The following is a 25520-nucleotide window of genomic DNA, read 5'->3' as shown; positions in this document are numbered from 1 at the left end:
ATTTAGAAGGAAAAAACAGCTATTGTCACCAGAGACTACATTGTCAAAGGCAAAGCTCTTGTATCATTAATATTACTGGGAGCTATTTTGAAAGCTCAAATATCCAGTGAAGGGATATTTACTGGGCATCATTTAGCACCACCGATCCACATCTTGCCATTTTGTTCCCCTAAATCCTATCTACCTATAAAAGTCATGAAAACCTCAGTATATTGAAAGTTGTGATTTCTCAGTACCTGTTGACAACTAAATAACGTTCTATCAACTTTACTGTACATTATACCCAAAGTGTTTTCAAAGAATATCAGAGAGACACAGATATAAATTAAGACAGAAAGGGATAGGACAGAAGCTACAACCAAGTCAACTAATTGTTCTTGATCACATCTGTGTTTTTCCTACACTTACTAAACACTTCATGGGAACTTCCCTACTGTATCGGTTCCAATACAATTTCCTATTCAATGGAAAATGTTGAGTGTCACCTTCTGGATCTTCAAAAGTCAATCCCACAACCCCACTGCTCCTCCCATCATGCTGGGGGTGACATTTTTCTTCTGACATTACTCCTTATGCTCTATACACAAATCTGGCCTGCACTAAGAATAAAGTCACATTCCTAGCCATCAAGAAACCCCACAACAGAATGACAAGAATGACAAAATGCACAGCAGGCTTGCCATGCTACCATGGTACAGTGCCAGATGTTCCAATAGATATTTAATGACTATGACATTTAATTTTTATTTATTTAGTCATTGAAAAGAATTATTATTATTATAGATAATTTCCAAATTATTAGAGCAGATCAAATGATGTTTTCCTTCATGTTTTGCTGCTAAATGGTAGCGGTGTAGAACATTTAATACAGCTTTACATCTGCTGTATCTCAAAATGCAACTGAGGAATTAAAAATTAATAAATAATGGGGCTGTCTTGTCTTGACAAAGAAATATACTGTAGCTCTCCTTTTTCTTTGCTTTAATTTTAAAGAGAATAAGTGCTGCAAGGCGTAGGTATCATGAGGAAACAGATGGATGAAAACCAGAAAGACCACTCAGCCTGAATCTTCTGTAATGAGTTTTAAAGAAGGCCTTTACATTTTCTATCCTTACAGTTACTATGCCATTTGGGGAGGGGGGGAGAGGAGGAGTGGGAATTAAAATATTTCAAGCATGTTTTGCTGGGGGAATAAATTGAGAAAAGAAGAAATATTTCTTTATAATGTCAACCTTTACAAACATAAACTAGAGCCTTTTGTTTGTTTGTTTTAAGCCTAATGATAATAGTTTTAGTATTTACTTCAAGAGCTTGGAATGTTTGTATTTGGATAAGCTAAAATCACAGTTTTTTTTCTATCTGCAACCAAGTAAAGCCATAGCTACATTTGTTTCCTGAATCTTTCCAAAAGAACATTAATGTATGCCTATGCATAACAAATATTGTCAATCACTATGAAGGATAATCTATTGAATGATATGATTTTACCTGTTTTAATTTCCTTTACTAACATAAAGTAAATATTTAATTATAACAAGTAGCTAATCTGTTCCCACTATTTTGTCTTAAGATTGTGTTCTGTTTTAGAATTTTCATTTTCTGAAAAATAGTTTTTAGCTACCTGTTCCTTATCAGTAACTCTACTTCTACTATCTTCTTTCTCTTTAATCTCTCATCCTTCTGTTCTTTTTTTCTCCCTTTATTTTCACTTTGCCCCCCTCCCTGCTTTTCCTTCTCCACAAGAGCTTTTTTCTAATCTGTCCTATAGAAACTTTCTCTGTAGTATTTACAAGCCCTCATTTCAGACAGATGTTCTAAGCATATGCTGAGGTACCTTTTGATTCAGGGCTTTACAGATGTTACAGAAGTAAAATTCTCTTAACACTCCTTTGGCATAGCTTACTATAGAGACACAGAGGCTGAGGAGCTCTGACCTCCAAATTATGAAGGATGTCTGCAAAGGCAGAGCTTGAGTTTAACTGAGCCTTCGTTATTTTACCTTCACAGTTTAAATAGATAGATAATAAATACAGAAAAGGAAAAAGCTTTCTGATACAACACAACTAATGAGAGAATCTGCGTTAAAAGTATATGAAACACAGAGCGAAAATGCACTTCAGAATGTCCAAGAAATCACTGGATCACAGAGTTGTCAGGGTTGGAAGGGATCTCAGGAAATCATCCAGCCCAAAGCCTCTGCCCAGGCAGGGTCACCTGGAGCAGGTGGCATAGGAGCATGTCCAGGTGGGGTCTTGTAGGAATCCAGAGCTTCCCTCTGGCTACCCTGGAAGGGGGTCAGGAGCCCCCCTGCACAGAGCCCCCAGAGACACTGTCTGTGATCTCTGTCCATGGAAAAGAGTTTTCAATCTTACAGGATGATTTACAAGCTCTGAGTGTTTGATATAAGTGTGGCACAGGTGCAAAAGTAGAATTTTAGGATTCTAGATTAGGGGTTCAAAGGAGACAAGATGGAGGAAATTGGGTGTGTCTTGTCCTTCTTCTTCATGCCCTCCATGTTTCACTGTAGTGTTGGCATTTTTCTGTTGGTTTAGGCTGGGGACACACATAGGTGATAGATACTGGCACGTTATTGTAAATATAGCACAGGTAGTTTCTGGTATATAATGTTTGTAACATCCCACTGAGGGCAGAGCCCCACACGCTGCCCTGCAGGACAGAGCTGCGGCAGGGCAGCAGAACATGTTAGAGATAAACAGAATAAACAACCTTGAAACCAGCACAGATGAATTATGGCTTCTTCTTTGGCAACGGGGCAGAAAGACAGAGACTTTTTACAATCTTGGAATCATCAATACCTCAGATTCCAACAGGGTCTGAATGTCTCCAGGGAGGGAGACTTTACAGCTGCCCTGGGCAGCTGTGCCAGTGCTCTGCCACTTTCAATGTCAAGTTCTTCCTCGTGCTAAGGTTTTAAAGATTTAAAAAACTTGTGCTTTAGTTTATGGCCTTGTCCTGCCACTGGCCATGAGTGAAAAGACCCTGTCACCTGCCTTTGAGATATTTATATGCAGTAATGAGATTCCCTCTATCTTGTCTTCTCCACACTAAAAGGATCCAACTCCTGAGTTACTCAGAACTAATTTTTCACCGGTTAGAAGAATCTTGACCAAAAAAATTTCAACTTTAACTGCTTACAGTCCACTATGCAATGGGGTAAAAAAAACATTAAATAGGACTTTAGGCTTACTGGAGAGAAAAACATTTTTTTTTAAGCTAAATAGACCCTCAAGTACAATCAAAGTTGAATTTTAGAAAGAATATAAGGTTTAGAAAAATATTTCTGTGACCCCAATTTTAATTAAAAAATATATTTTAATAGCTAATTACAGATGGCAATTTAGCAGAGTCATTCAAGATGCAAGTTGTTTCATTAAGATAATAAAGAAAGAAAGACAATGATGTAAGATTGTTTAAGATACAGGTTGGCTGATTCTCTCTGCAATTAATGAACGAATTAATTAAACTTGACAAAAACCAAAATTCACTAGACAGCTCATCCAAGAAGCAGTCCCAATTCAGCAGATGACTGTGACCCAAAGAGCAGCTGAGGTTACCTGAAAACTAACTGGTCAAAAGAAAACATTTATGCCACTGGGCTCGGGACTTGCACATTTCTGCTTTAATTACAGTCACAAACAAGCTCATTTGAGTGCATTAAGCACAACTTCAAAGTGGAAGAGCTTGGGAGCCAAAGTACCTTGGAAACAGAAACCCATCAAACTTGCAGTGGTCCATTACTTTTTCCTGTGCAGATTTTTCTCACACACATGTGAAGTACCATGGAAGATACTCACCATGGAATTATTAAGTTCTTGCTGCTAGATGCTACACACCTAAGATTAGAATGTTTGTATATCAGCTGTGGTCTGAGCTTCAATTTTTCTCCAAATTTTCTGGCTCTGGTATTGACAGCTTAGATTAACTCTCTCTTTAAACTCCCATTTGAAAAGAAACATTAGGTGCTAGTTTTTTAGCCCAGTCAGCAGCTAATTAACAACCCAAAACATGAAGAAAATGTACTACACAGTAACAGGGAATGCCTCAAGAGTTTCCAAATATAATAATGTTTGCAGGTTTGTCTTGGTTTTTGATATTGTTTTTCAACATTGTTTTTCTATGGCAAAGTTGTTTCAGAACAAACCTCATTAGTTTTGCACTGAGAAATACCTCATATACATGTTTATCTTTAATTACAGTAATTTCTTGCTCAGACTCATACTTTCTCTAAATGGCAAATTCTGACTATGATTGACAAGTGATTCTGAGTAATTTGAGTGTTTGCAATAGTCTTCTCACATTCCCTACACAGCTTTGTTTTCCCATATCTCATACCTATCTACTAAAGGAAACAGAAAGTAGATTAAGGATTTAAACTTTGACTTTTTTTCATTTTCATAAAAATGATTGCTTACAAATATTGTAAGATCTGGGGAGCTACACTTCAGAACTTCACATGAATGTTTTAAGAAAGACACCACCACAACCTCCTGTGAGATTCCAGACTATTGCATCTATTGATAGTAAGGTAAGTAAATAACATTCCTCCTAATACTTGATAAATGTCACAGAAAGCAGGTGTGCACAGGGTTGAACAGTCAATTGGTGTGCAACACTAAGCCAGTTTCAATCAGAGTCAAAATGGTAGTATCATCCAAAAACCAGCAGGTTGGTGACGGGTATTGATGACTGACAGATATTGATGACAGGTGATCTCACTGAGGGAAAAGAAGGTCCTGGCTGTCAACATGATGTGACTCCCTGCTCTATGGAATAGGCTGCCCAGGAAGGGATGCTCCAAAGGGGGTACCCATCACAGTCTTTCCTGCTGCTCACTAGAGACTTTCTCTATCTGCCTGTTTTTCCCTAAGGCAATATGGACATTGTTGTAGTTCATCACCTATGTCATCAGCTAGGTCCCTGAAATAAAAAAGGGTTTGTGCATGTCCAGCCACCTCAACTTTGTGTTCTCTGGTTTGTAATACCAGCGCCTAAAATGGCTTCTTGATTTATTCTTCATCTGGTACTTAGGAGCCATTGTCTGCTTCATGTTTTCTGCAGAATGGCCTGAAAAAAAAAATACTCTAGTGTACTAATTTGTACTAAGAAATTACACTCAGATGGGTAAATTCACATTTCCTCTACTTTTAAACCCAAGCAGAAATGGCACATGGTGGCAATGAACTCAGAAGTCACAGTAGCAACAAGTGCTGCACTAGTGCTACTAGACAACATAAAAATAAGCCACATAATTTCAGTACTTGTATGATCAGAATGATGATTTGACACAGAAGGAAATTTATTGATTTCTATAGAATTTGTCCTCTGTGGAATCTTTTAAAATATAGAATTTGCCTCCTTTTTGTGGCAATGACCTTTTGGGGTGAGTATCTTGCTTGATGTTTCCTATAGACTCCAGAAGGTCATCAATGCAATGGTTTGTTTGTTTGTTTTTCCCTAGGTCACTCTCAAATTTATCACCTCCAACTTTAACATTTAGGTCCAAAAGATAATGGTAATAAAGATAACAATGGTAATAAAGAGTGTGGGGGGTTTGCTCAGCTGTTTGTCTTGTTTCTTTTTTTAAACTAAGTGGAAGAAGAGAAAGATAAAAGCAAGCAAAATCAGTTATTCTTTCTCTTGTGAATGCAGCCATGGCAAACTGTGCTCCTCAGGTTGTGAGACTTAAACTACAAAGGCTGAGGGCTGGTTTCAGTCACCTCACATCAGAGCACATGTCTGCACTTTAAAATTTATATTCTCCCCTCAGTTTACAGAAGGCTGCCTGAGATCAACAGAATCTTTTGATCTCCCTGAAAGTCACCTGTCTCTAGGTAGGGACACCACACATACAGAGTCATCTCTGTTCCTCTCCAGCATCCTGCTGTTTTAGTCTTTCAGTTGTTTCCAATCCATCTTTTAGAGACAGACACAAACATGCTCTTCCCAGCCAGCTCAGCAAGCTGTCCTACCTGGAAAGCACAGAATGTGTCTCTGAAATGGCTTTTTAACAAGTTTCACAAGGATGCAGAATTACCTAAAAATGACGCTCTAGATGGTCAGATGGAGCTGCCCACAACAGACACCTGGAGCTGACATGCAACTGCCTCAAGCTAGGGAAAGCAAATTTGAGAATAAAGCATCTCTTGGAGAGCAATTGCCCATGTGTGTTCCCACTGTGAGAGATTCACATTTGTGAAAAGCAAAATCTTGGCAGGCAACCCCTTGATGTGCAGAAATTTGCAAATCGTTTCAGTCTAAGCAATTTTCCCATCCTTACCAGAGAGCACTAAGGCTGCAATTGCACCCTGATAATCATAGCTACTGAATTCTAAGCAAAATGAAATTTCAGCGCACAGTCAACACTGCTAAATCCTAAAATGCTTAAGAGAAATGGCATTTAATTAAAATATCTAGAACTTTTGTAGCTAATACATCAAATTTTGTATACTAGAAATTTAAACCCAGGATTAATGGAAGTTTTAAACAGGGATTAAACAATATGAAGGTCTGGCATTTTTCTGATAAGATTTTAAAACACCTCCATCCACCCTGCCCCTCACCAAAATGTGAGATTAAAGTGATACTACATACCCTTCACTCTCATATCTCTCTTTAGATATCTCACTGGTTAAGAAACAAAAGTTTGCCCAGGTATAAAGGGAAAAAGAGAGTTTAAATGTCAATATTTCCTAATGATAAGCTGAATCATTCAGCACATTTCTATCACTCACCACAGACATCTGGTCTCACAAATAATGAAAAGTGAATAAGTTGGATCATGGGTTTATCCCAGCATGGAAAAACCTCTGATCTAATCATGACACTAAGATCAAAATTTAAAAAAAAAAAAAATCACAGCAGAATAACATAAAATAGACCACGTTTTGAGAGAGTCTGAAATGGCTTAGTGATCTAAGAGAATTGCTAATTTATTAGGTAAAATTTCCTGGCCTCAGACAGCACAGGTTACTCTCAGCCTCTTTCTAGGATTTAGAAACAAGCAGGGAAAGAGCAGGGTATGAATTACCCAAACTCTTATATGCACATGATAGCTCACCTTGTTGAGTCTCAAACACCAGACCAAACCCTAGACACTGACATGAATTTGAGCAATCAAATCACCTGAAAATTCTGTCTGTTTGAACAAATTGCTGCATGTGACTGATATAAACCCATTTCTTGCAAGACTCAGGTAGATATTCACCTATTTTCAAACTAATCCTAAAATATCAATAGAAAGCAGTGTTCTCTGGAGTTGTTCACTTTCTCCAGAATGGAAATTAGAGTAGTTTGGGATTAATTTTGTAGTATTAAGCTTGTCAGGTTAGCAACACAACCACAGATTTCAAGTATGAAGAAGAGTCCAATGGAATGGAAATTGCTTACTCAAAATCTGAATGGAGCTTCAGCTTTTTGCATGAGATGATCAGGTTTACAGAGGGTCCACAGACCTCTATATGTCTCCAAAAGCAAAAAAACAAACAAAAAAAAAAACCAAAACAAAACCAAAAAAAAACCCCTAAAAAAACAAAGCAAAAATCAGAAAATGGATCCAGTATGTTAACACAGTTAAATTGTTCTTTTTTCATCTTATATTTCTTGGATCTTGAAACATTTTATGAGAAATGGTTCTCCTACCCACTCTCTATTTCCAATGGTTTTCTCACAAAGTGCTACCCACCATCTCCTATTATTTTTTTTCCTTATAATTTAAGTGTTTTCCAAATTTTTAGTCAACAGTAACATTATGGAAGATAAGCAACTAATGATCAATTTTTAAAAGATTACAGGGCTTAAGCCTTAGAGACAGGACACAATAGCATGCAGTACATAATTTTATCTGTGAGACACCCATTTTCTATCATTAAACTGCACTATATAAAAGGAAAAAAGTACAGTACTGTAAGCACAGTTATTTCAGCAAACAAAACACTCAAGGATTTTTAAGGTGCAAAAAAAAATTGCAAAATCATATGCCATAAGGCTCTAACCATGCTAGGAAAATAAAACCAAAGCCTCGTAGAATATTGTTTTACTTAAGGAGTGGTAGTTGTAGGATGTCTGAATGCATACAGGCACCAGCTCCCTAATGATTAGCACAGTTTCATTGACAGGCTTGGCTGCAGAATCACAAAGCAAACATAAATTGCAGCAAATTAGCAGAAGATTTTTTTTTTCCTTTCAAGAAGAAAGTTTAATGGATGTTTTGCCTGAGGAACTGATTTCAATGGCATCTCAGCAGACGAGGCTGTGCTGCCAGGAACCACAGGAGCGTACAGTAAATTTAATAATGGCCCTATGCCACAGCATGATTTATAAAGCCACACAGCAGATCCCCAGTCAGGCACAGGCTCTGCACATTCAGCACAGGAAACTGAGCATTTCAGAGCCACGAGGGCCTGGGTCTCATTTGGCAGAGATAGAACTTGTGGCTGTCTACAAAGACTGAGCTGCCTCTCAGAAATCCGTCTTACTTCCAATGTATTTAACACAGTTTTATCCAAAAATTCCATCATGGCGGAATTTAGCCCCTAAACAAAGTTACTGAAGAATGCCAAAAGGAAAAGAAGATTTGAAAATATTTGAGAAACTATATAAATGAAGAAAATATAATATCAGGAAGATTTCTACTACATCCAATTGATCACCAAATTAATCTCTCCCAATTTAAATGCTCAAAATGGAGCATCCTGTGTCATGGATGTGAATTAAAAAAAAAAAACCCAAACAATAAAAAAATCCCCAACAAAACCAACAAACGTAGCCATGCCAGGAATGTTGATATCATAGCACACCATTTGGTTACAATTAGCAGTTATTTGCCAGTCTCCATTCTGGAGCATTTTAATTTACTCATGGCAAACTGACACTCAGATAGATAGAAAAAATTATTTCTTCCTTTTAAAATCAGCAAAGAAATTGCTTCCAATCTGATCTTTACAATTGACTAAATCCAGCATAAACACAGGAGAAATATCAGCACTGAAAGGAAGGAGTTTTCAGAGGTGATGCTTAATCATGATAGCCACAATATTTTTACTTGTTTATTTTGCCATCTTTAGAATTGATAAATATGTTCTCATAAAGAAACTCATTGATCTCTATCTCAAACATTAATTTGAACAGACATCATGCTACAGAAACATATCCATTTGGGATGCTCTAAAACCTTCTGGGAAAAAGCGCACACAAAATAGTCATTGAAGATGAAAAAATATTTTGTTATTATCACCATTTTCAAGTGTATCTATCACTAATAAACTCAAACCTCAAATATCATTATATACTTGATATTTTTCTCAAAAAGGTATGAATTATTTCTGTTAGTTTGGAGTGGACCAAAGTGTTCATTGTTATGTTCATGCTTACATATCCTCTACATGTCAGACACAATTTCCTTTAAAATTTCCTTTTCCTTTCTTCAGTCTGGTGGGTATCACTTTCTGTATCCAATAAAAAAAGTAGATCAGATGAGGATTTATTTATTTCTGTCCCACTGACATCTTACAGGAATGAGTCCCAAACTCATCCTGTCTGTGCAGGCAGAGGAGCCATTGTGGGTGGTGAGCAGGAGCAAACCTGAGAATCCCAGTTATGACCCAGGTTAACAAAGTCAGAGCCAGAAAAAAAACTTTAAATCTCCATTTTGAATGCACACTGTCCTTGAATTGTTTTGCTGTCCTGGAGGCCAGAGGCAGAGGGGACATTTCCTGTTCTGGCAGTGCTATTGCATTCTATCTTCTTAAGGTAATTACTCTGGCTTTCTTGAGATATACTGGATTTTGACTTAAGGCCTTTTTATGCCACTCCAAGAGGAAAAAATAATAACGGTTTTAAAGTGCTTGAAAACAGCCTCAAGTCCAGTCATAAATAACTACAGAATTACAACCTAAATGTTTACTAAGATCAGGCAAGAGATAAATCACATTATATCTAAATGGAATAAATATACTAATAAATAGAAGTTTTGGAGCACAGATGGCAGTAGAAAAAAATGTCATTGCAAATTTACAAATCCTTTCCTTTTAAAAGCTGATTTAAAGTGAACATAAATGATGACACAATAATATTTTAAGGACAAGTGTAGGTTAAATAATTTACATATATTAAATAGCTAAGCCTTGGCAAAAAAAAAAAAAAAAGAAAAAAAAAAAAGAAAGAAAAAAGAGGCAGCCTGGACAAGACCATTTATTCTTCCATGATCATTAGACATTTTTGTTGCTCTTGGTGGCAGGGCACTATGTGAAGCGTAATTATTATTTTATGTTACTTTCTCCAAAAGTTAAAAATACATATATAAAACTTAAAGAGATGTAGGATTTTAGGATAGTTTTTAGGGTACTAAAAGCACAGGCAATATGCAGTGACTTCTGCAACCCCACTGAAGTAGATTACCACGGCTCTCCTTTGTGCCTTGGCGACACGATACAATCCGAGATACAATCACGGGATCGCTGCCACCTGCCAGCTCAAGGAGCCAAACCACCCGCTCCCACGGAATAGTGAGGGATGTTAGGATTAAAAAGCAGATGAAGCTTAGATCCTAAAGGTCTTCAGGGACTTCTGGGCTGTTTGTTACTCCTTTTATCAATCTAGCTCGTCCACAGAGATGAAGGCTCTTCCCAGGCAAACAAGTCAAACTAATTAAATGCCTGAATTTTCATTAGTGTAATGTGCAACTTGCATTAAACCTCACCTTTAGATTTATAGCTTTCTCATCCTGAAGCAGGAAAAAGGAAATAGATAAATTGTTTACACTGTTAACAGCCCCAGAAACTCAGATAAGAATTGCACATTAGGAAGACATCTTAAGTCAGAAGTCACAAAAAATATTTTCAAAATAATGTTATTAGGTCATGGTTATTAGGTGCCTCCCTTCTTTATTAAAAAAAAAAAAAAAAACCAAAACCAAACCAGACCAAACAGCTATATTCCAATAGAGTGATTGAAAAAAAAATTATTCAGAATCACTTAATAATGGTATGAAGGAATAATTTTAATTATCTCTGAGAGTATATTAATCTAGAAGCTTTTGTCCTCATATAAGACCACTTTTATAATTCTGTAAGTTTTCACATTTTTGCTCTCATAAACATACATATTAGAATTAATTTCATAATATTCACATAAGGGAATAGTATTTACTAATGTATAGGTGCTTCTCAGTGGTCCATATTTCAGTTTAAATAAACCTAAACATGAACAAGAGCTTGTGTAGAGTTATCCTATGCATTCCTTCCCCACACTTTCTATTATTAAAAAATGGAAGGCTTTACACACTTAATATTTAAGATAACTTAGAACTTTGCTTCAAACTACTCAGAATTGCCCAAAATTTATCAGTTAAGGCTGTACAACTGCCAACACCTATATGCCAGGCTATGATTCCCTACAAGCCTTCCAGATTCTTACTCCTTCCTGCTTAAGCTTTCCAGTTTTAAAAACTGTTTACCAAATACACACCTCCACCAATATTTACACATCAGTATCTAAGTATGGCACAAACTGAGCAATATTAACCTCTGTTCCCAGCATGACCTCTCCATACTAATTACTTCTGGCACATCAAGCTGAAGATGTAGTTCCCCAAGAACTTGGCTTAGGATTCAGAGCTAAGGCCTAAGAAGTTTATAATCTGAAATTTGCTCCAAACTTGTCCCCCTGCAAGCCACTACAGTTGTGCTGGTGAGGCTGAATTACATGATGTGACTTAAAAATATCTTTGCCATCACATGTCAAAGATCACACGTCACAGGTCCCTCATTTTGGAAGGTACATGGGACAAAAAGTTTATAGAAACTGTAAAAAATAAAGGAAAAGAATTCCTACTCTTGGAGAGCCTCTATGTACATTATAAGGGTGCTAGAAAAATATGTTTCTACTTAAAATGATGTGCTTGCTCTAAATGTAAAGATCCTTTATCTTTCACTTTCAAAATGGACATTTTTCAAATTACTTAAATGCAATAACATTTTGTACAACACAACCTTAATCCCGAGTTCATTCTTCCTAGAAAATTGGGCTGAGAAACAAGTTGAAGCAATTCCTTAGACAACTTATTTATCTTCTGATCAACTAGTTTAAAAATTATGCGGTGCAGAAACAAAAGAAAAATCTTTTCTACATATCTGAAACTACAATACACTGATGTTTTGTTATAGGTTTATGAATCAACTTTTCCCTGTTGTCTGGCATACAGTATCATATCCAGGAAAAGGTTAATCTTCAGAGAAAATATCATCTCCTGGCCCTGTGCATTTGTTGGAGTCACACAAGCTTTCTTTGAAGTTGCGTGTCATCCCAGTAAAGCTGCTTTAAGTAACTCAAATTAAATATCACTAGTAATACAGGTTGGTAGTAAATAGAGGCAAGAAAGAGAAAAGCTTTGGGGTAGAATTTCAGGGAGAAATAGGATTATGTTTGCTCTGTAACGTGCCCCCAAATTATGATTTTTAAAACTGTTCAGGCCTCAGTTGTACAGAAATTCAATCTACTCAGTTCTTAAAGTATCTGAACTTTATCTGACATGCCACTATTGGTCCAGCTAATTTGGAAACATTTTTCATTTATTCCTGGTAGTGCTTTCAATTACAGAGATACTATCATTTTGAATATTTCCTCCTAAGAAGACTTTCCCCCAGGGTTTACAAAAGGTAAAATGTCCCCATCCTTTTAGCAGAAAAAAAAGACAAGACTGAATAAAACAGGAAAGACTGGAGGTCAGCAATAAATAAAAATGTAGCTGAGGGGCCACACTTGTTACTGGATCAGAGGAAAATTCATGACCACAATCAACCTAAGGCCAAGCTAACATGTTTTGGTGAACCAGAAGATGGAATAAAGAGGGGAAAAAAAAAAAAAGGGGGGGAGTAGAAGGAATTTCAAGAAATTTCAAAATTTCTGGGTACAGTTTCAAGACTGGATTTAATACTTGAAGGAGAGGGAAAATGCCATTACTGTCTATATGACTGGATTTCCACATGTTAGAATCAAGTCATTCAGCTGGTGATTTGAGACTTAAATTGTGACTGAATTTCAGTTTGCTGCTAGAAAGCATCTGTCCTGTCTAAATATCAGACCACTGACCTGATTAGAAGTTTTCTGAAGATTCACAGTCTTTAAAAGGGAGAGAATTTGAAAGCATCAAAACATTCTGTAGTGAGGACTCCCATATATGGTAAGGCAGACTCTGAGTTTGAGATGATTTGCAAATGGTATCTGTAAATATTAATGCACTTTGACATTGAATATTGCATATCATACATTTTAAGTGCCTTTTAGTGTGTGGATGTTTACAGTGAAATGATGTGCTTCTGAATATGTCTGTTTTTAATTCAAAGTGTGGCTTCATTAAAGGAGAGTGATAACATAAAGCTTAGCAGCATGATCATTCCTCAAAAATTACCACAAAATTGACATGCATCCTTAACACAAACTTTTAATTGGGTCTGTGGGCACCAAACAGCTTCACAAGATTTAGCTGTTCTTTGCCCACTTTTCTACAGTTCCAGCTTTCCAGTACCCAGCCTGAGTTGACTGCTTTTAATACAGAACGGTTTTCCCCAGACTGGGACTTCATTTTGCAGTTGCCTTCATCAAGCAACCAGACACTAAAAACCTCATAAGATTCCTTCAGTGCTAAGAGCATTGCTTCCATCAATATTTTTTTTTTTTTATACTGTTATTACTGACTCTGTTACCTTCCTTCATAATATCCTAAAATACCTGATCAGAAAATGGCTATGAAGAATTCCAAACACAAGATCCATAAGGTTCAGTTAAAATGACATATTGAAGCATCTTAAACATTGTAGGTGACATTGAGAGAATAAGCACCCTTATAGCTGTATATCTTAAGAAAAATATGGATATTTCATTTAGATTAACTGCTGCTCAAGTGGAGTGGCAGGTCTAAAGTGGCCAAAACAGGTGCAATGTCTGTTCTGCAACATGGGAACAAAATAATGAAAGCTGCAAAAATGTCTCTATAATGCATCCTTTCCCGTGCCTTTAATTTGGACTCTGAGACACCTCAAATTACCTAGATCCAATTCAGGACATTTTCTTTATTCTGCCCTTAAGAGAAAGGTTTCCTTTGCCTAAATTTTCGCATGATCTGGCTAAAATGAACACAGAGAAGATTGTGTCAAGAGACTGACAAAATCTCGTTTCGCAATGAGCACAGGAATGCCTCATCTGTGGAGTTCTTTGAATGTAACCCACCTATGCAGCTGTCAAGCCAGAGCACATGCTGAGGAAGAACAGGTTGCCTTAGCAACCCCAGTCCTGTTGTACAGACTTCAGAAAAACTGAATAATTTTATTTTTCTGAAGAACCATTGTGCTTAAATATCTTACACATTAAATAGACATTCATTACCAAACTCTCCATACACACTTTGAGCTATTTTCATGATATGGGTTACAGAAGACTCTGCTTGGGAAAGGTTTTCATCCTCTTTGTCACCATCTGTGACCCTTGCAGCTGTCATCTATTAAAAAAGGGTAACATTTGCTCCTTGCCTTTTTTAGGGGGTTTGTTGGAGATGAACCATTGACATCATTCCAGAGCTAAAATTTCTCTTCCACCTGTGCTGTGTAAAATGATTAATCTAGCTCAGAAAACAAGCAGATACATAAAATTGATTTTAATATATGATATTTTTAAGATGCTCAGAGAAATCTGGGAGAAGAAATAATGACTGGACTCGACCAGTATGCTTATTATTGTGAAGAGCATTTGGCTACACAAATTTCAGATCTGAACTGTACACAATATGCCATTAAATTGTAATAATTTAAAGTTCTAGAGAAAGGAATCTAATGATACCCAACAGAACCATTTTAGTTCCATGAGAATATATTTAATTAACCCTTAATTATTTTCACCTTTATGACATTGGAAACACTTCTAGGATTTGATTTAGAAAATTATTATGCCATTAATAAGAGAAAGATATTATTGACATACCAAAATCCAACTTAATTACTCCCTTGATTCCTCAGAGGCAGAGAGAAGCTTGCAATTTTCTGACACTATGTTCCATTTTTAACATTGCGAAATAAAAAAATATCTCTGAGTAGGCCAGAAATGTTGCATAATTGCTTCTGTCTGAGCTACAAGTACAACTATACCAATGTATTCTGGCTACCTTGAAAGTTCTTTTTTGGCTTTTTCTGCATCAAGTATCCCACTTAATCCTATACTTGCTACTCTTTGCTAGAAATATTCTTGCACAAAAGAATTTCTACAGTACTGCCAAACAACTTGCTATTATTTTAATTTTTAAAGGTATAGCTTGCAACAGATTTAAGAAAATGGAAATTCCTGAACTATTTTAGGAATGGGTACCTCATCTAACTGAGAATTTGAATGTAAAGAAGAAAAAAATTCTTAAACTTGGTTTCAAACTGCCAAGAAAACCATGCCCATTCACTTGCATAATTAATAGACTGATATATCTTAGCAAAAAGCTAAAATTTGCATACTTCCAAATTTACATACTGCAAGAGCCACATAAAAAAGTGGAGGGAAAAAACCTAACAGAGTTGGGAAAATAAAGGCTTGAAAAAATGTTGTCATCTATGCATCCACCTTTATAGCTCTTCCTGAAGCACCATGTGCTGCCATATAATATCACAGAGGTCTAACAGTTCAAGGTGACATATATCCTGATTAGTTTAGAATAAAAACAACAGAAAATAAGTAATATTGGCTGACAGAAACAGGCAACACTTTCCTTGCACTTGTTACCACTTTTCTAATTCTTGTAAACACCTATCTTCTCTGCATTTTCAAGACATGTGTAAACCCTACTTCCTTTGAATTTTATACAAATTAAGCCACTGATATTTGCCATCAGAAGTTTCAGATGTTCATTGTAGTGACATATCAGAAAATATCAGCTGAGCAAATTGAGATTTCTTCAATTAGCTCATTCCACCATCTTGCCCTGCACTATAATTTTGTGCACAGCTATATTTATTTCTCATGCGTAAAGTGGGTCTCAGTGGAAAAATAATCATATGAAGTATTTAGACTGGTATTCTATCAGGGACAAGTATTTTCCATTCTCAGCTACTGGAGATGAAAATCAAATGTGTTTTAAAGTACACTTGAGGAATTTCCTATCCCTTTTCTTAATAGCAGGTTATGTGTTTATTAGTAGCTAGGAGCTACAAAGTCTTAGCCAGGAATATGTAATAATATTTTGGAAAGTACTACTGAGAGTAGATATTATGGTTAGTTCAGCTTTTGGCCACTGGATTAATTAAGCTTCTTTATTTTGCATATATCCTGCTCACAAAAGTAGCTTAAAGATAGATCTTACATTCTAGGGGTCAAATGTCCAAAAGATGCACTATCCATACCAGTTAAATCTATTAATAAATGAGAAGGAAATATATGCAGCAAAATTATTTAAATCCCTCCTTTGTGTCATAGTAAACCAATAATACAAAGTGAGTATCACCCTGGTTTGCAATACAGGAGAAGGAAGACATTGTGAGAGGCAAATGACTACCAAATACTCAACACCATACAAGAGTTCAGAAGATTGTAAAAATTCAGTGGCAAATACAAGATAAAATAATAAATAGTCTCATTTTTTACACACAATAAATATAGTGAGTTATATTTTTCACATGTGTATGCACACATTGAAAACATTAAACAGTGCAAGCCTCAGGATAGCCACATATGCTTGTGAGAAATACTGAATTACCTGCCTTGCATCTGGGCTATTACATACTCAATAATTATGTGTTCCCAAAGTATAAGACTCCTGTCTCATTTAGTATGAGAATGTGTTTTGATCTGAACTCTTCAGTAAAGATGGCTGGCATTTATAAGGCCACTCATTTGACCCAATATTTAGAAGTTTTGTGGTTCAAATTGTACCTCAGTATTACTTAATACACCCTCCAAACACTACAGTGAAGAGATAATTCAGTTCTTTCTCAAATTGTTATCATGTCAAATTCTCTAATATTGAATTCTCTCATAAACTTTAACTAATGTATTTTTACAGTTTCTTGTTTCTAATATCCTCAGCAACAGGCAGGGATATCCACCGTTCAATATGAAGTAATTAGGATTTTTTTTTTTTGGGAAACATACTTGTTTCAGCCCCCAAAGCAGATAGATTACAAAAGCCAAGACACACTTGGAGTTTAATCTGGCATAGACAGGTAAAGTCTTAGCTTAAAGGTATATTTGTAATAAAAACAAATAACAAAAAGATCAAATGTTTTTTGTGAAGCCATGTTTATAATACTGACAGAGTTCTCCAGTTAAATTAGGGCTTTTGATTTTTTTTCTTCATAAAGAGTAAAAATAAATTAAACCTTTTAAATGGGGTTTTGTACTTAGAGTGGCTGATGATGCTGAATTCCTAGCCAGGAGAGACTTCATGGTGAAACACTGACCTTTCAGAACTGGATTTTAGTGCAAGTGCTGACACAGTGTTAGTTACCAGTACCACACCAATACATTATTCCTTTAAGGTAACAGACAGTGTTGAAGCTGCCCTGTAATTTGGCACAGAACACTGCTGTACTAATGCCATATGACAATGTTATTATGTCTGCTATTTTCCATGCCATAATAGCAGTATTTGTTTCCACAAACATGTCATTACATTCACTAATATGGCTGTGTTGAAAGACTGCCCAAGTAAAAAACCAATGCAAACTTATAGAAAGCAGGTAATATCTTATAGATTTGTTTTGCTGTGCCAGAGTAATTTTCAACCCTTGTTTTATTAAAAAAAAAAAAAAAAGAAAAAAGAAAAAAAAGAAGATGGCTTCCCTGGGAGGATACCTTTCACTACTTGACCTGCTGTTAGATCTGGTTACTGTGTTCATGACATATTTTCTCATTGGACATGCATCCATTTATAAGAGCAGCCATTAACTGTCCTTTTAGTACAGTCTCTTTATGATACACTTGTAGGAAAAACCACTACTGAAAGCTTTACATAAATCAATGTAACACTCCTGTCTAAGACATCTAAAGAGCATTGGTGTCCCGAATCTCTAAGTGTCATACCACATCAAAAGAAAAATAAATTATTAATCTGACAGCATCTGGGGGTCTAAGCTTGTCCTACTGTGTTTATCTTCCATCAGGCAGGACACTGAAGCACACTGAAAGTTCCTACCCCTGCCACCATGAAGGCTTGGGGTCTAGAGGCACTTCATACTCACGAACTATTGAGATTTGCAACTTTTTTATTTGCTGTTCCTGACTACACTTTTAAAAACTATAGCCTTCACTTAGCTGACACATATTCCACATATTCACCTTCAACAATACACTGAATGGCACAAGACTAATAATTAGCTGTTATCACAAAAATTAAAGAAATACCTTGCACAGTGAAATGTATTATAACACTTTCTAGGAAACCATTTCTTTCATTATTTCCTCCACACTTCCTGCTTTGGAAATTTAAGATGAGAATGATACATGTGAAACATTTGTACTGTAAAGCCCAAGAACAATGCATGTCAGATCTTCATACTCTGGGGTTACTATGGGAAATGCATAGAAAGCATCAGTTCAAATGCAGCAAGGTAATTTGTACATATTTATGCAAATTTCAGATGATACAACACTGGGAGGAGTGGTTGCTTGATCAACCAGATGCGTGTGCTGCCGTTCAGAGGGATGCTGACATGCTGGAGAAGGGCACTGACAAGAACCTCTTAAAAAATGCCAAATCCTGCACCTGGGGAGGAATAAACCCTCACATCAGGACAAGCTAGGGCTTGACCAGCTGGAAGGCAGCTTGGCAGAGAGAGATCTGGGCATCCTGATAGTCAGCAAGTTGCACGTGGGTCAGCAACATGCTCTTGTGGCAAAAAAAAAGCCCAGCACTAGTTGTTGGTGGAAAAATGTTGCAGAAAGGTTGAGAGATGTGATCCTTTCATTCTACTCAGCACTGCTGAGATGCATCTGGAGCACTTCCCCCACATGCTAGGCTCCCCAGTGCAAGAACAACATGAGAACACAGGAATCAATATGTGTTTACCCAGCAAAGGGCCACAGAGGCCATCAAGGGCTCTCTCCTATGAAGAGAGGGTGAGGAAGAAGGGGCTGCTCAGCCAGGAGAAGACAAGGCTCAGTGGGGACCCATCAATGTTTTGAAATAACTGATGTATGTGAGGTAAAGAAGACAATTTTTTCTTAGAGGTGCCCAGTGAGAGAACAAGAGGCAAAAGGCATAAGCGAAATATATGAAATATCATTTAAACTTTACAAAAATATTAGCATTGAGAGGTGAATGAGCACTGTGACAGGTTTGCCAGAGTGGTTATGGAGCCTTCATCTTTGTAGAGGATGACCCAGACAACTTGTGCAATCTGACTCTGCTCTGAACAGAGGGCTTGGACAGCTCCCTTCTCACCGTGGCAACTTTATCACTGAAATTTCTGATTAGATATGTCCCCTAAGAACTTGTGGAACAAAACAGAGGTGAGGTATGATGGGTTAAATCCTGCCTGAGAGTGAAACAACCACCCACTTTAACACCCACTCCCACTTCTCTGGCTGTTGTTTTGTTCCCTCCTCCTTCATCTGTCCAGCATTTTGGCAAGAATGGTACACTTTCTAACTGGGTTTTCACAGAGATACCATCACCTTGGGTGAGGGGCTAAGTACTTCTAACTGCTTCTCTTATTACCACTGACACTTATTTTTAAGAGGTCAATTGTTGGGGTTTGAGTCTAAGAAAACTCTCTGTCTATGAGATTTTGATGTCTTAAGCATTCCATTTTAAATAAATCAGTATATTCATGTGTAAAGTGAGTGAGCCAAGGGCCTGCCTGAGTAGCAAGACTGGGTTAAATCTAAGCTTCTGTCAAGCAGTGTTGCTCCATGCACAATCAGCAATGGAAAGATGCTCAGGAAGGTGCCTTCATCCTTCCTGAAGGGGATGCATTTTCAGCAACAAGCAGCTGCTATTCCAGACCTGTCGCTGGAAGGTTTCCTCACATGAAGGGAATTTGTCTTATTTCAGTGCCACGAAGTTTAGTCTGTGGCGTGCAGCCTGGGCCACTTTTCAAAAGCTGTAGTAACATTTCATCATTTCTCTTATTATGCTCTTCCCAAACACAGCAGAGAGCAGGCTCGGAGCATGCAGATGACACTGACAACACCATTTTTCCTCCTTTCTGGCACATTTATCACTATGAAAATTCTCTCTTGTTAGATGGGCTTCAAAGATTCTTTTTGGTAACTGAACTAATCTAAGGAGCCAAGATAAAGCAGAAAGCAAATGTATTATATTTTCTAGACTCTGCATTCCATTAAAAAACATCCGTATTGAGGAGAAATTTATATTTTATGCTTGTGATTAAAAAAAAAAAACAAAAACAACCAGTTAATTTCTTTTTACTGAGAATAAAGTAAGTATTTTTAGCAACCAGATTCTAAAAGGACTCCTTTCCTATCATCAGACATGGCATATTGTGAAATATTCTCAATTGTGCGCAATTGTGTGTAGTCCATGATGTTACTGTATAAATGAGCATTCACAGATAAATATCTTTCTTAAATAAGCTCAATTTGCCAAATTTATGCATTACCTGTCACTTGAAGAAATAATAGAATATTCCATGTCCACGCAACAATTACTACTAAAAGTTAGAAACTGAGTTTTTCCTTTGTTAGATGCTATATCTGCAACTTTCTATTCACAAGTTTTAGTTACTTCTGAAACAACTCAAAAGATCACAAAACAATAACAACATAACAAAAATAACAACATAAAAGCAAAACAGGAACATTTTTCTCTTGTAGTAGGTAGGGGGATGAAACTTTAAAAATGTATGTTTAGCAATATGACTAATCATGCACATTGCTGGGAAGTGCAAACTCATATGCATAAAGTAAATCCAAACCTTTGCTCAAATCATCGAAAGTTTTTCTATACCACATTTCATTTCTACCATAAGAGCAACTGCACAGAAATAGAATGAGTCCTTTCATCCTTTCCCTAGTTTTCAAACTATGGAACTTTCATGGGAATAAATTATTAGCTTCTGCATACAGTTAACTTCCTAGCCCTGTGATAAACACAATTTGAGCCAAAGACTTTTCAGATTATAAATATTCTGTTGGTTTTGGGTTTGTCCGAGATGGCATGCCTTGCTGTAGAGTGGAGAACCAGAACAAGAGAGAAAGATCCAGAATACTTGACTAGGCAGTTATACAACACTTCCTATTATCAGTAATTTTTTTCAGATAAATGTATACAAATAGAAATAAAAATGTCTTAAAGAAATTCCATCTTCTTATGGGTATAAAAATGTGTAACATTTGGATATTACAAATGTGATAAATTAAAACCGAAAGTCAGCAGCTTACTTTTATCATTTTCTGTGGAACATTATGGCTCCCATTATTATTCCACCATCACTCCTGCATAATTCTACTTAGATCAATAAGGTTAGGCTGGAATAAAACTACATTATGAAGCTGGTGAATCAGGACCCTTATTTTTGACACATTTAAGCTTTTCCTGGAAGACCAGATGGTTGCTGAGTGTTATTCAGATGAAATCTAAAAGAACTAAAATACTCAGCATGCTTTTATTATTGGCATATTTAGTGTGTCACCTAAAGAAATCCACAAAGGGAGATAATAAGCCTTCTCAACTGTTTCACAGTAATTGTAGCCCTTGTGATAGTGCTACATTAAGATAACAAAATGTAAAACGTGTTTTCAATCAGGAAAAAGAAATCCATTTGAAATATTTATGCAGGAAAGGGACTGCATCAAACAGGTAACTATCAGTATATTAGACTTGGAATCAAGTGCAACAAAACAAAGTTCTGCCTGTGTTTGATACTACACATTGTCCAAAATTTATAAAGCATATTCTTTGTTCTTACCATAAGCCTTAGAGATTTTCACAGGGTTTACCAGCCCAGTTAAATATCTAATATTAAAACAACATAAAGCTTTAGGCACTTGCTTCAAATGTTGCCTCAGGTTTTCAGAGGGACATTTTTCCATGTACTTACGGTCATTGCATAATGGTCCACTAAAGGAGGTCATACTGCAGTCACAGCTGAATCCATCCCACTGCTGTAGGCACACGCCCTGGTTTGCACAGGAATCCTCTTGGCACGTTGTGCTGGGGCCTAATGAGAACACACAAAAAAGGACTTGCACTTCATCTCCCAAGCAAGGTACTTCCCAGTGGGTCACATTGAGTAGTTGCCAACATCTCAAATCAAATGAGCAAAGAGTTACCAAGTCAAATGCACATAAACTCACTGGTTTTGGAGCAGCATGTAACATTAAAAGGGGGTGGGGTTTGCTTTAGTTGTAAGATCACTATGTCAAACACATAAGAATGCACATAACAGAAGCAGAATTATTCCAGGTAGAGTGGGAATGTTAACTTTGTTGTCAGTTATTTGTTAATCTCGTGTCTGGCTAAATGTTGTCTAAAATCTTAATTATTTCTTCCTATAAATACATTTCAAACAGCAAAGCCAGATGCCACAGGAATCAAAACTCTGGGATATGAAAGACTGGATAATGAAATAGAAAAATGAAACAAGTTCTAAGAAATAATATAAGGAAGCTACGCTATTACAATTATTTTAATCCCACAAATTATTTTAAATCATTTAGGTCTGAAATTCAGAGCAGATTGGGATTCTTTGGCTGGAATGTTGACAAGAACCAATTCACATGCTTTGGGGATCCCATGCAGGTTCCTTCTAAAAGGGGAAATGAAGAAAATCAGACTACTAATGAACTGGCATGCCAAAAATGTGACATACACATGAAAAAATAAAGCTACTCTATTTCTAGAGAATCATAACTAGACTACTGAAATATAAAGAAATTTCAAAAAGGAATGATCAAAGCACTAAAGCAATCACTATACAAACATATTCAAGACTGAAAGCCTTTATGCAAGCAATGCTGGAAAATGAAAGTTCATTTAGCCCATTGTTTTAGAGGTGTGAAAGGCAAAATCAGCAACAAAATAACACACTTTAATTCTGAAATGTACAGAGTATTTATTGCAGAAATCCAACTGTGCATTGGGGGTTTCAGTCTTGTTTAATACACACAGGGCTATCTACCTTGCAAATCAGCTTTCATCAATGCAACTTTGTCAGCAAAATAAAAAAAAAGCAAAATATAGTAAATGTTAGTAAGCAATATTGAAATGGCAGCAAACACAGAAAAAAACCATTCAGAATAAAGTGCATGCTGCTGTTAAAGAGAGAAAGAAATGCCATATAACGCAAACAAATTAATGCTAATAGCCATAAATCTTCAGGCAAGCCAAAATAAGAAAGCAGTAATTTGCCAGTATTTTACTAGAAATATAATGGTTAATTGAGCTGATGACATGTAATGGAGGAAAATTAAAAGTGTGGGGCTTTTTCTTCCTTGGATAGCTATGAATGCATTAACAGAGTAAATGCATGGCTGAATCCTGACTAGCCCTTTGTCATGTTCAGATACACTGAATTCAAGAATAATTAGCACCATCATCCTCTGTGGTCTGCCTTTTTCTATGCTTTTCTCTGTGGCTGGTGAATGAAGACTGAACTACAGACTGTGAACCACAGTTTACTATGAGCTCTCACACACATTTCACACTAACTCTTGAAACTACAAGGAAAAATTTGATTCTGGGATTATAAAATTGTCCCAAATTGTTTTGGAGAAGGTACGTCAATATCTGTCTGAAATTCCCACAGTCAGTCATTAAGGGTAAAAGAGCAGAGCTAGTCCAAAGATTACATAAATAAATTAAAAATCACACCCCAGAGAGAACTCCTCATAACTTTTTTTTTTTTTTCAATTAGACCTTCAGGTATCTCAGTATGGTTTTTTCTTTTGATTTGCTGGTATTTAAAAAAAAAAATCCATATGAATAAGATTTAAGTCAGCTCCATGGCTTCTTTTAAATGAGGCACAGCTCAAGCTCTAAAGCAGGGCCTGAACAGTCATCAAAGTCACTGACAGGGAGGGCAGGGCATCCCTGACTTGGATTTTTTCCCATTAGGATAATAATAATAGTACTAGCAGCAGCAATAATAATAATAATAAAAATACCACCACCACCTATAGCTGACTGCAGCAGGCAGACATTAGATAGTGATTTCCTTTTCTTTGGAGTTCTGAGCCCAGAAGTTGAAGCATTTGGGCATTACATCACCCTTTCTTGAGCAGAGGATTATAATGACAGAATCCCGCAGCTGACAAGACACAGTTTTTCTCACCAGATTCTGCTACTCGGAAACTTTACAAAGCTGAAGTGAAAATATCTGTAGGTGTTTAAATGTTATATATTCATGGATTTATTTACACTTTAGTTATGCAATGTTGAATTTCCTCATCTTTGCAAAAGTAGAGCAGAAGTCACAAGGACTTGAAAGTACATAAACTACAGGACCCTATAGGCACATTAGGAAGTGCATGTGCATATTTAGAAAAAAATATTGATACAATCTTGCTAAAAAAAAAGATTTTTTTAATATTAAATTGATTCTTAGCACTCTTGGCTTATCCATATTAGTCATTATTCTAAAATTGATATCACAGCTTGCTTGCATATAAGCATTGCATATAAGCATTTCTTTTAGCAAAAGTAGGATTATTTTTCCCCAAAGAACAGATGACTGTTTAATGGTGGTAAATACTATGATATTTACCCTAACAAATTAATCTTTTCCTATATTTATATATAGTGAAGTAATAAGGTAGTTAGCAAAAATAGTGCAGCACACCCTTATCTAGCACTTTTTCTTTTTTCATATTCAATTTTTTAAATATTCTAATTTATTCAGTCTCCACTGCAGACTTTTTAATTGACTGAGTTTGTGATCTCCTTTACATTTGTCCTATGTGAGGGTTTACATGCAATATATATAAAATTAAACATTATAAACTGATACATATATGTTTTACAATATATTATTAAAACAAATTTCCTAACTTACCATCAAGAATCTTCATGTATGTTAATACTGTGATTTTTTTTTTCATGGAGTTCATATAATATACAAATTATATTTTATATGCACATATACATGGTGCATTTTTCTTATAACTATATAAAAACTATGGTTGTATCATACCTTATTTTAAGTGGGAAAAGGAAGTGCAATTAATTTGACTGGAGGAAAACACTGTTGACACAAACTGGCTTTGGGGTTTGGCATTAACAATTCAAAGAGCTAGCTAGCATATTTATCCTTCTAGTTGTTAGCTATCTGTTCTAGTCATTGAAAATTATCAGGAAGGTGGATTCTGCCAAGTGTAAATTATATTTCATGTTCAATGATAGAGATATCTCTCTGTCTGTGGTTGAAGCTTCAAAAGGCAAACCTTCCAACTTGCCACAGCAATCCTATTAGTGGCCTTGCTTAAAATGTTTAATGCACTTATGACCATCAAATTATTGAGAAAAAAATATATTTTAAGTAAAAAAATCTAACAGATAAAATTAATTAGAAGTA

General features: G+C 36.2%; 1 protein-coding gene across 20 annotated transcripts in view; it reads right to left on the bottom strand.

The window, feature by feature from the left end:
- The window catches only part of NRXN1 (neurexin 1), a 676327-nt gene that overhangs the window by 311409 nt on the left and 339398 nt on the right, over positions 1 to 25520 (bottom strand). For 13 of the 20 annotated variants that reach the window (XM_077781934.2, XM_085577079.1, XM_085577093.1 and 10 more), the window contains 2 exons: positions 23130 to 23156; positions 22050 to 22169 (listed from right to left, as the gene is read on the bottom strand). In XM_077781934.2, coding sequence (XP_077638060.1) covers positions 22050 to 22169; positions 23130 to 23156 — 147 coding nt within the window. The remainder of the gene's footprint in view (positions 1 to 22049; positions 22170 to 23129; positions 23157 to 25520) is intronic. The other 7 variants (XM_085577083.1, XM_085577095.1, XM_085577088.1 and 4 more) reach the window with 1 other exon arrangement.

Source organism: Lonchura striata, chromosome 3, assembly GCF_050655825.1.
Source record: "Lonchura striata isolate lonStrDom1 chromosome 3, ASM5065582v1, whole genome shotgun sequence".
Taxonomy (NCBI): domain Eukaryota; kingdom Metazoa; phylum Chordata; class Aves; order Passeriformes; family Estrildidae; genus Lonchura; species Lonchura striata.
This window is presented reverse-complemented; position numbering and strand designations above follow the sequence as displayed.